The sequence below is a fragment of the Helianthus annuus genome, chromosome 17 (assembly GCF_002127325.2).
Source record: "Helianthus annuus cultivar XRQ/B chromosome 17, HanXRQr2.0-SUNRISE, whole genome shotgun sequence".
In the NCBI taxonomy this organism is placed as follows: domain Eukaryota; kingdom Viridiplantae; phylum Streptophyta; class Magnoliopsida; order Asterales; family Asteraceae; genus Helianthus; species Helianthus annuus.
In genome coordinates, this window is record NC_035449.2 from 17,994,699 (window position 1) to 18,007,462 (window position 12,764).

Sequence of the window (12,764 nt, forward strand, 5' to 3'; positions counted from 1 at the left end):
TCTTTAATAATATTTTTTATACATTTATCATTACCTTTTCTCTCTTTTCTACCCACAACCACTTTTAAAATATATTAAAAAATTATAGAGGGTGAACAGTATCCCCCAAAATATATAGATGAACAGTAACATTTTCTCTCTCCTCCACTCACAGCTACTTTTTATACTCTTTATATTTTAAAAACACCACACATAGAATTTGATGTCATAGATGTGAATGCTCTAAGAGTATTTACATTCAACCCTTTAAATTACGTGAGAGGTGGTCTTATTTTATGAAAAGTGGTTGTATGTGATTATGAGTAGATGAGAGAGAAAATGTTACAGTATCCCTTATAATTTTTTAATATATTATGAAAGTGGTTGTGAGTAAAAAGAGAGAAAATATAATGATAAAGATATTAAAAATATAATTTAGAGTTAATTACTGTTTTCGTCCCTGAGGTTTGTCAAAAATAACGGTTTCAGTCCATTAGTTTAAAAATTGCGATTTCAGTCCATTAGTTTCATTTTCGTAACCATTTCAGTCCACTAACTTAACTCCATCCATTTATTTTGTTAACTTTGAGTTAACTAACTAATTCAGGGACGATTTGCGTCAGTTTTAGAAACACAGGGACTTAAGTGTAAACTCTAAAACATTAAAACAAAAAAAATAGTAAATTCCAAAAAATCAAAAAAATTCCAAAAAACCAAACAAATTCCAAAAAATTCTAAAAAATAATAAAAATTCTAAAAAATCATAAAAATTCTAAAAAATTCTAAAAAATCCAAAAAATCCGTTTCGGCGCAAACTGTTTCGAACCCGAACCGTTTCGAGCTGAACCCTCCGTACCGTTTCGACCCGAACCGTTTCGAGCTGAACCGTTTCGACGCGAACCGTTTCGACCCGTACCGTTTCGAAGCCGAACCGTTTCGAGCCGTACCGTTTCGAACCGAACCGTTTCGACCCGTACCGTTTCGAAGCCGAACCGTTTCAAGCCATACCGTTTCGAACCGAACCGTGCCGTTTCGAACCGAACCGTTTCGAGCTGAACCGTTTCGAACCGAACCGTGCCGTATCGAACCGAACCGTTTCGAGTTGAACCGTATCGAACCGTACCGTTTCGATACGAACCGTTTCGAAGCCGTACCGTTTCGAAGCCGAACCGTTTCGGTTCGATACGGCACGGTTCGCGTCGAAACGGTACAGCTCGAAACGGTTCGGTTCGAAACGGTTCGGTTCGATACGGCACGGTTCGGTTCGAAACGGTTCAGCTCGAAACGGTTCGGTTCGAAACGGCACGGTTCGGTTCGAAACGGTACGGCTTGAAACGGTTCGACTTCGAAACGGTACGGGTCGAAACGGTTCGGTTCGAAACGGTTCGGCTCGAAACGGTTCGGCTTTGAAACGGTACGGGTCGAAACGGTTCGGCTCGAAACGGTACGGGTCGAAACGGTTCGCGTCGAAACGGCTCAGCTCGAAACGGTTCCGGTCGAAACGGTACGGACGGTTCAGCTCGAAACGGTTCGGGTCGAAATGGTTCGCGTCGAAACGGTTCGGGTCGAAATGGTTCGCGTCGAAACGGTTAAGCTCGAAACGGTTCGGGTTCGAAACAGTTCGCGCCGAAACGGATTTTTTTGATTTTTTAGAATTTTTTTAGAATTTTTATGAAATTTTAGAATTTTTATTATTTTTTAGAATTTTTTGGAATTTGTTTGGTTTTTTTTGGAATTTTTTTGATTTTTTGGAATTTACTATTTTTTTGTTTTAATGTTTTAGAGTTTACACTTAAGTCCCTGTGTTTCTAAAACTGACGCAAACCGTCCCTAAATTAGTTAGTTAACTCAAAGTTAACAAAATAAATGGATGGAGTTAAGTTAATGGACTGAAATGGTTACGAAAATGAAACTAATGGACTGAAATCGCAATTTTTAAACTAATGGACTGAAACCGTTATTTTTGACAAACCTCAGGGACAAAAATAGTAATTAACTCTATAATTTAATTGAACTTGAGAGAGAAAGATAGTATTTTTTTTTGTGTAATATAGGGTAAAAATTGAAATGTTAGATGTGAATGCTCTAATAGGTCAGAAATTTGTATGGAACAAGAATAAAAGAAATATTATATAGTTAGTAATTATGATTTATAAAACGGTATTTCATTATTTTGAGATAATACATGATTGAATATGTTATGTTTTAGTGTAAAGATCAAATAAAAATGAGTCTTAACATACAAAATGTCTTTAACGTGAGAAATGAAGGAAGCTTTTTTTTTTCTCATCTACTAAAGAATGATGTTTAATTGCAAGATGTAAAAAAAATAATCATGATTTTATAGTAGTAGAGTAATTACATTAGAGTAATATAATTACTCTACAAAATTACATAATTACTCTACTATTGTAAAATAACGATTTTTTATCTTGTGACTAAAATACGTGATTAATAAGATAAGAAAAAAAATCAAAAAAAAATCTTCTCCTTCACTTTTCACGTTAAAGGTATTTTATATGTTGAAATCATTTGTAAAATAACTTAACCCTATGTTTTATTAGTATTGTTTTTTCTTTCTAATTAACTTGTTAAAAAATAAATTCAAAAAGATGAGAAAGAACTGTGTAAATAGTTTTGTAAATGATGTGATTGGCAAGTGGACCTTGTTGAAGATTTGTTGCTATTATAATGGGAAAGGATTTGACTGTCGTGCATATCATACACAAATTTGCTTCCATTTTAAGAGTTCAAGAAAGTTTCACCGGATATTTTCAAACAAAAGTTTGTGAATTATAAAGTTACACCTTTACATCCACAATCAAATGGACACCACATTTAAAAAAGGTAAGAATCATAAAAGATAATTAATAATTCCAACTTTGTTAACCCAATCCACCCTGATTTACTCAATGAAGGGACTTTTTATGTTAAGTTCTAACACGAATTAAAAGACGTAGAGTAAAACATAATATGCTCTAACGTCGGACACAAAAATAAACAATATTTGTCTTTAGAAAACCATCTTAACTACCTTGTAAACTAGACTATGTAGTATTTTTTTTCCTGTCTTACATAATCAAAAGCATAACTTAAAAGAACTATCTTATTACTCGTGTTTTATGTGTAAAAAGTTGAATTAGATTATGAATGATCCGGTTCTAGATTTCATGAAAATATGCAATTTTAAGCAATCATTGATTGAAATAGTATATTCTAATGCAACACTTGTATTTTTAAAATCTTTTTGTAATGTTTTATGACTAAATTCCCTTAATAATTCAAAATTGTAAAAATGACATTTGTAAAGAAAAACTTTCTAAACAAATTACACTTTTCACAATTGAACCAAGTATTGTTTTAAACCATGATTTACATATCAAATACAGGGGTAGGAATTGTGCCATAAGATGATCTAAAAGAAGCATTTTCATTTTATGAAACAACCTTATTGTAATTAAGGTTTTTGCCTCTTTCTACCCATTATGTAATAGTAATAGAAATTAACATGAAAACAATAAAAGTTCTATAGTTATTTTGTTTCATATAATATTTTTCACTCTTGACTCAACTATTTTAGGTACATGGTTGGGGTGTTTTAGAAAAAAAAATGAAAATGACTTAAATATACCGTTTACAAATTGTCTCTTCTCTTTCACAAAGAGACTCCTTAAATAATTTCTTTTAATTCTCTATTGTTCTTTTCAAGTTAAGCTTGGTGTGGCCATTCTCAATAAGCCCTGAAATATTACAAGAAAACGATACAAAAAAACTAAGTTTTAGGTTGTCATATCTAACATGTTTAATAAATGAGTCGTGTTCAGGTTTCCATGTTTTAACTCATTCAATTAAAGAAGTCAATCATGTCAACCTGTTTATTTAAACATGTCGGCCCATTAACCATTTTGTACCCATTTAACTCATTTTGTACAACTTGATTACTATCGCCAAACCATCAACTTGTGTGTGTTTAGATAATTGGGTTAAGTCGTGTTATAGTTGCCTTATATTAAGTGGGTATAGCTTAGGGTAGATAATTTTGACACTAATATGTGCTCATGTTCGGTTGAAAAAGCAACCCGAAACCCATCTACGTGTCAACGACAGCTTTCAAAAAGTAAGTAAATTGTTATATTTTCTTATTATTCTTTTAAGGATTTTCTAAATATTGCACGTGGTTATGCCATATAAATTAGCATATGGCATAATCACAATGACTACAAACACCATATAGATGTATTTTAGCTTTGGATTGCACCAAAAACTTGTATTTGGTGTTGAGATTCATGAATGAATATAAAGCCATCTTTTACATTGTAACATTCATAATTTAACCATACACCATATGTATCTTGAACTAAAACTAACATTTAAAGAGGGTAATGTCTTAACATCACGAGTATGAAAGATAGTTTCTCAGCCTAGACTACGATTCAACTATATAGAAATTAACAGAGGCATATTATAACCAATTTTTCAGCTTTAACTCAAAAAAACTTTATACATACTTCAAAATACATCATTAAGTTTCAAGACGTTACACACAATCCTCATGGTATCATTTTGTGTATTTAAGGTGTTTTTTTAGATCATGCATTATGATAACATTCCAAAAAAATATCAAGAAAAACATGGCATCGAAAAGTCGATAATATTAACTGCCATAAAGTCATGACTCTTAGCAGAATATCAATGTATGACCTAAACGGCTAAAACACATCATAAGATCACCACCATACTAAAATATGGCATTAGTTTCCAAAATTGCCATCATCAATCTGCAAACCATAAGAAAAAAACAGATGTCCATTGTGCACCCTAAGAGTCATGCAAAGTCATCATCACCACCAACCTCAAGCTAACCTTTCCTGCTTCTGGTCTTCGCACCCGCACCCGCTCCCACTTCACCAACCTTCAAATCCTCACTTTCCGTCGGTCCTGGTTTTACAGTTTCATCCTTGTTGACATCATCACCAATCATATTATCAGTCTCTTGATGTACCTTCTTATTAGGGGCATTATCAGTAACACCCTTAGCTTTCCTTTTCTTGCTAGCTTTAGGCGAAGGTTTTGCAACGGCTTCACTTTCCTTGACATCTTCATTAGCCTCAGCTTTCGTTTCCTCGTTCACTTCAAGCGAAGGTTTTGCATCGGCCTTTTCTTCTTCATCACTTTCCTTAATGTCTTCATTAGCCTCGGAATTCACAGCTTGAACCTCCACTTTGTCTTCCTCTGCGACATCTGCATCCAGCATTTCTTCCTCTGTAACTGCATTTTCCTCCATTTCTTTCGTCTGCCTCTGTAGTGATTCTATCACACTCATCAACTCTCTATTCACCTGTCAAGATAATAACCAGTGAAGCTTAATTAATAATTAATTAAAGAGTAAAATGTCATTTTCGTCTCTAAGGTTTGGCCAGTTTTGCAACTTTCGTCCAATAATTTGTTTTTCTGCATGGGATCCAAAAAGTTTAAAATCTTGCCATTTTAATACGGCTCTTTAACTTCATCTATTTTCTCTGTTAAGGCAGTGGGTATTTTCGTCTTTTTTGTTAACTTAAAGAGCATGACGGACAAACAAAGTATAGTAAAAAGACATATTAGATAATCGAAGTTACCTGTGGATTCTGAAGGTACTCAGAAATGTCATTAGAGCATGACGGACATTTCATGACGTTCTTTTGAGCCCTTAATGTTCGTCTACCTTCACAATTTCTTTCCTTTATAAATGTTTGACCAGCAAAAGCATCCTGCAAGCATGACTTGCAGAAATTGTGAGCACATGGAGTAGTAAGCGGCTGAGTCATCACTTTGTGGCAAATGAGACAGCAAAACTCTGCAAATGAATAATTGTAAAAGTTTATGTAACTGAAATTCCTATACAAAAATGACTTCAAGAAACTGAAACACATATTACAGCATTCGTATTGCAAAAAAAAAAAAAAAAAAAAAAAAAAAAACTTACCTTTAAGAAGTCTTTCACTCACAGACATTATATGTGTCTTACGTCTAACTGTCTTCGTTTGTGTGCCATCCCCAGCATCGACGGTGCTTGCTCGTTTTCTACTGTCGGGTGGAGGAATCTTCCACAACCAACAACCTTTCTCCTCCTGCACACAAGAATTAAATACTATGACTCGTAAAATGTAACTACCAATTTGTAGAAAACATCTATCATAAGTTCATAACATAAAAAATGTACAAAAAGGTTAAATCTTGAAGTAAGAAGTTGCAGAATCTTACATCATAATCCCAGGATGGAGGACTCTTCCTCTCGGTTACATCGGTTGCTTCCTTCAGCTCTTTAATATTCGGCAATGGTCTTGGACGATCCCCAATTTCATCACTGCAAAAATGCGAAATGTAAATAATTAAAATCTAATTTATAGAGTTAATATGATTAAAAAAAATACCAAAATCGTGAATATAATGGCAAACCTTGTCCATGGTGCAGGATCATTATCACAGCGAACAAAAAGATACCGGCATACCTTAAAGCCCTATTCGAAAATATACATGTGTGAGCAAGTGTTATAGAAAAAAGTTGTGTCGAGTGTGCAATCAAAATCAACAAATTGTCTAGTATCCTACTTGAATTCCGGGTTTCCGCCAGCATTTCTCAATTCTGTATACCCCATCATAACGGACGCCAGTTTCAGGTGCATAGGCAGAACGTTTTTCTTTGTGAGACCTGTCAATGTAGTTAGAGACTTATATAAGAGGATCTTGCATATGCCGATAAGAAAATAAATGATGTACATAAGAGCTGAAGACATTTTAAAGGCGATAAAACTATGTGTAGTTACTGAAATACAAAGAAACTATGTGTGATCACTTGACTAAAACCATTTACAAGAACATGAATTATCTATAAAAATTTAAATATACAAAGACTGGAATTAGATAAATAGACTCACAAAGAGACCATCATGTGTAAATGTCATAGAAACATACCTGACGACACGTACTGGGTATCCCTTTTTGCAACTAACTCTTAAAGCTTCATTAGACTTATCAAACTTCTGATCAAAGGATTGTGTCTTGTTGGTTCTTTTATTTCCACTCAAGTCCCTTCCCCCACTGTCGATAACAAATAAAAACATTACAGAATTATGCAACAAAAGTTAAAACTTCCAAATAAATCCAGATACAGCATAGGATTATGACACCTTAACATACCATTGACACCATCCTAATTAGCTTTACTTTTAATAAAAAAAAAATGCGCACAACATACCTTCCGGTGTAGAGAAACCACTCTCCATGATCCTCATCATCTTCATACCCTCCAGATAACGCCACAGACTGTGCACCATAATCAGACTGCCCACATATCCCCGCAACATGAGGAAGATGGGCCCCCCACTGTCTACATTCCAAACGGTCCTCCCATGTTTCACCCACCAAAACTCCCATTCCTCTCTCAGGATCATTCTCTGCAAGAATGGGTCCAAAATGATCTGGTGGGACCGTCACAAATATCTTCCCACTGCATGCATTAGCCTTCCCAGTTTTCTTGGCCCGCTCAGTGGTATATGCTTTGTCAGGTTTGTTTTGGTTTAGAACAGAATAGTAGGGTTTAGGTGGCCCAGAAGCAGCGTTTGACTTGGTCATTTTTGCCATTCTGATTGCGATTACAAGTGATGAATTGATTCTAGGGTTGCTCGCCATTTTAGAAGGAATCGAAGTTCGACATATGGCACAAGTGCGTTTCCCTTGACCAACCCATTTCTCAAAGCACTTCAGGCAAAAGTTGTGACCACATGGTGTCTGAAACATAAACAGAAGATTAACTTCATCTGCTAATATTATTTAACTTGCTCATAGATGAAATAAATCTTCCATATTATTAGTGCAAACTAACAAGCACATATTAACAAGTTAATACATGTAATCATGTGTCTCCTTTCAAATACCACAAGTGAATCAATGCTTATATTCTTTCATCATAATTAAAATAAGAAGCATAGAAAGAACTTCAAGCTGCAAATTTCACTCACAATAGTTTATTTAACTTGCTCATAGATGTAATAAATCTTCCATATTATTAGTGCAAACTAACCAGCACATATTAACAAGTTAATACATGTAATCATGTGTTTCCTTTCATAACACCACAAGTGAACCAATGCTTATATTCTTTCATCATAACTAAAATAAGAAGCAGAGAAAGAACTTCAAGCTGCAAATTTCACTCACAGTAGTCAGGCAAACAGTTCAAATACGAAACCGTAAACATCCTCAAAACTAATATCAAACAAAATAAGCAGCAGATTCAGTCATAATAAGCAATCCCAAAATATCCCTCAAAACTAATATTAAACAAACTAAACAATCCAAAACACTCACAAAAACAAAACAAAACTAAACAAACTAAACAATCCAAAACACTCTCAAAAACAATCCCAAACGCTTTCAAAACAAAATAAGCTGATAATCAGTTTTAACAAGCAAACAAACACCATTACACACAATCTAAACATATTCCAAACACTATTCCTATAAATAATAGCAAATCATCTTAACCTCTTAATCATGAACAATGTCATTCCACAAAAGCTAACATAAAGATGATATAATTCTCATTGACTCCATGAAATAAAAAAAAATATACCGTAACAGGCCTTTCAGGAAGTTGCATACAAAACGAGCAGTTAAAGCTACCACTGAGAAGCTTCAAAACATCATTGCCACCACCACTACCACTACCACTGCCACTACCACCGGCGACCTCCTTTTTCTCCTCCGCCGGTTCATCACCGTCGTCAGATCCACCACTCAACAGTTTCTGACGCCTCTTCGCCTTCTCCAAATCAGACAACGAAGCATCAGATTCAATTGCGCGAATAGCCGCAATAAGCGAATCAGACGGTTCAGATCCCGATGCGACGGCGGATGGCGGCGCGTGAGACGAGACGAGACTCGAACAGTCCGGACACTCCCATTGTGCAGCATCCGCTAGGGTTTGGGGACGAGCGGAGAGACAATCGAGGTGCCATGGAGTGACGCATGTTTTGCACGTGATCTTCTCTTCTTCCGGTGGATTGATTTTGCAGATCATGCAGCGGCCGTCGCCGTCGCAAGGAAGATCGCTATCGTGCGCCATTTTAGAGAGAGAGAGAGAGTGAGGGAGGTTGAGTAAATTCAGGGAGTGATATGATATCAGTAGGTTTATGTGTAATGTAATGTAATGATGAAGATGATGGAGAATATATTATTTTTATAATAATATTATATATCGTTTGTGAGTGGATTTGAAAATTCAAAGATTTGGGGAAATTGAATTGAAAAGGGTTTGGATTTGAAATTTTCCCTCTTTTTCTGCTATGGTGTTTCAAAATGTTTTTCAAAACAATATATTACATGTATGGAATGTTATTTTCAAACTCCATGAAGTTTTTTTGTGAGTGATTATCATATCAAGTTTTGGTTTGATTTACGACACACATTTCATAGAAGGCATGGTTGTATTCACAAGTAATTAAGCAGTGATGCTTGCTAATCAAGTTTTTTTTGTTTGATTTACGACATACATTTCATAGAAGGCATTATTGTATTCACAAGTAATTAAGCAGTGATGCATGCTAATCAAGTTTTTTTCAAAGGATGAATATCATTAAATAGCAAAACGATATCCACTAACCACTGTGAAAAAACATAATAACATAACTTGTTATTCAAAAAAGAGAACACAACTACTTGTGATATCATCAATAGATAGGATATTATTTAAAAGAGATAACGTACACTTGATGTTGTCAATGACGTGACATTATTAAAAGAAAAAGGAATACATAGTTGATATTGCCAATGCCATGATATTCTATATAATCTTAAAATGAATGGTCGGTGGCTGTCACATCACAGCCACCGCCATTCTTTATATATAATATATAATCGCTTGAAAAGAACATATCTCTAAGTTTGCTGTGGTGGTTGTTTCCTCAAAGTCTCAACTTGAGGTCACAGGTTCGATCCGGGTAAGTACTGTTTTTTTTGTCTGAACTTTTTAATGTTATCATGACTCACATATGTGTGGCTCCATGTTCTGATTCATTAAAATTAAACATATACACATAATTAGTCAATCTTAATAAAAATAATATAATCAAATCATTACTTCACTTAGATTTAACATACTAATTTACTCAAAAATAGCTTTGGTGTTTTTTAATTATACACAAAAACTTTGTAACGAATCGAGATATTATTCTTGGTATATTACGATTTATTTTGTGGGTATTTTCTTTTGTTTCGGTTGCTATAACGATTAGTCGTATTATATAGGTAACTTATCAATTACGTAACAAAGCGAGCCAATATCCGCACCACATCTCCCGTCGTAACACGTGGGTTAAAAAACTAGCATCTCTTAAAGTTCATGGTCGGTGCTATGACACCACAAAAAAGCCTACCAAATTTATAAAATGACACAAACAGTCCTTAGAGTTTTGAAATTGACATCTACACCCTTACACTTTCTTAAAACTTTATAAAATGTTATTTCACGCCTTGAGTTCTAACTTTCCAAATTTACCCTCAGTATACTTCACATTTTGACGCAATTTTTTCGAAAATGAGTGGGGTCAAATATAATGTTTTTAATGCTAATTTTTATGTACGTTTTCAGTTAGTCTACATTTTGACATTTTCGTGTCCATGTCGGTATAAATTCACGTTTCAACTTAAATGATATAAATTCACGTTTCGAGATATTTTTTTTAGAAATTAGTTTGGTCAAATATAATACATTTTCATGCTTATTTATGCATACATTTTCGGTTGGTCTACGTTTTGACGTAAACTTTGTTCAGTAACAAGCCGGGTCAAATATAGTACATTTTCATTCGACAGTATATAATTCGAGTTATTGTACGTTTTGTCGCTGCTAAGTATTGTGCATTTTCGATTGGTATACGTTTTGACGTAAACTTAAAACGCTTTTTATTTGTTTTATAATTTGAAAACTTTTTTTTCAATCTATTTTAAACGATTTCTATTTATTTTTTTCACTTGATTCGAAGTTAGTGATAACCACTTTGCATGTCTTTCTTGGAGAACATCTCCGTTTCTGACACTTGGTTAATTAAATATCCAATGCCGGGAATTGGAAACATGTATCTAATGCTAATCATGTTGATGACGTGACTGTCTACCACATTATTTAGCTTCCAATTTTTTTTATCGTGACGAAAACAGACTCAACACTAGACTAATGACGAAAGTAACGTGTGTAAGAAGGTAAAAAACCTGTGACATACGTAATGTCACATGTGCGCCGCACATGTTATTGCCATCATTGCTACACGTGTAATGAAGTCACAAACGTGACGTTGCCGCCGCAACGCGCGGCACGAGTCAAAATTCTAGTATATTATTAAAAAAGAAACCTCAATTTTACGCAAACCCTATATCACTTGAACTCTTTGACATGCAAGTCCGCTACCAATGCTCATATGGTAAATTATACTTGTTTTTTCTAAAGCAAATTGCGAAGGGCCATTCTATACACACCCCCCCTCTTCCTGATTACACCCCCCCTTGTGAGAGGAAAACTGTCGGTCCCACGCAGGCCCCACCTGTAAGTATGTGAGAGGAGGGGGGTGAAAAAAGTAAATAGGGGGGGTGTAGAAAGTAACACCCATTGCGAATGATGTCTATAACTTGTCGAGTTACGGATTTGATAATGTGAAAGATACGTTTAAGATACACATCTTATACAAGGCATGACTTTTACATTACAGGAGTAATTGATCAAAGACGCATGCCAATTAAATAAGCGTGAAAGATGTATCATTAATGAGCAAAACGACATTTACAACAACTAACTGGCGTGAAATACATGAGCAAAACGCCATTTACAGCAACTAACTAGTGTGAAAAACATAACAACATTTACTTAATACTAATGCCAATGACATACCATATTATTCAAAATAGAGAACACGATTACCTTTAACCTCTCAGTACATAACATCTTACTCAAAGAGATAAAAGATATGTTTGATGTTAACGATGTGACTTATTATCCAAAAAGACATGTGATGTTGTAAATGATGTGACATTATTAAAAAAGAAACCTCAACCCTTTTTTACACTCAGACTTTTGGGTATGGGCCTCGTTAGAGGGCCGTCTCCCCCCTTTAAGCACGTCCAACACCGCCCCCTTGGGGCCCGGCATGGCAAAGGCGTCGGATTTTGGACGGTGGAGACGGGCCAGAAAATTGAATGGGGTGGGCCCCCCTAACGTTAACCTGCAACCTTTTTAAAAAAAAAAAATCACCCCACCACTATAAATTAAACCCCTTTTCACCCCACTTTTTTACCAAACTACTCCCACTTTTCTCCCATTTTTATAAAAAAACCTCTCCCAACCTTAAAAAATTATGGATCTCTACAACCCAAATAATCCCAACTCAAGTTCACACCCGTTTTCGTCATCCGGCTACACACCCGTAATGGACAACGCTTTTGCGGGTTACCAACAAATGCTAAACGCTTTCAACCAATACCCGTTCAACCCAATGCAAATGCAACAACCCAACATGCCGTTCAACCCATATCGAATGCAACAACCCAATTTTACAAATGACGGCCGAGATTAGCTCCTATCCACCGGAAGACCGTCCCATTTTACAAATGATGAAGGACAAAATTAGGAAAAAATGGAGTGAGGGAGTGTAGTTTTTTTTAAATGTAACTTTAGGTTTTTTTAAGTGTGTGTTTTTTTTTTAATTTAAATGTAACTTTAGGTTTTTTTTAGGTGTATTTTTTTTTTATTTAAA

General features: G+C 34.9%; 1 protein-coding gene across 1 annotated transcript; it reads right to left on the reverse strand.

Moving 5' to 3' along the window:
• Positions 1-4,599: 4,599 nt before the first annotated feature.
• Positions 4,600-9,298, reverse strand: LOC110926228 (E3 ubiquitin-protein ligase ORTHRUS 2). The gene is made up of 9 exons (XM_022169983.2): positions 8,594-9,298; positions 7,217-7,749; positions 6,934-7,059; positions 6,571-6,670; positions 6,418-6,479; positions 6,223-6,325; positions 5,945-6,089; positions 5,598-5,815; positions 4,600-5,317 (listed from the first exon to the last, which is right to left on the reverse strand). The coding sequence occupies exons 1-9, from the start codon at positions 9,083-9,085 to the stop codon at positions 4,838-4,840; spliced, it is 2,259 nt and encodes a 752-aa protein (XP_022025675.1). The 5' UTR covers positions 9,086-9,298; the 3' UTR covers positions 4,600-4,837.
• Between the last annotated feature and the right edge of the window lie 3,466 nt (positions 9,299-12,764).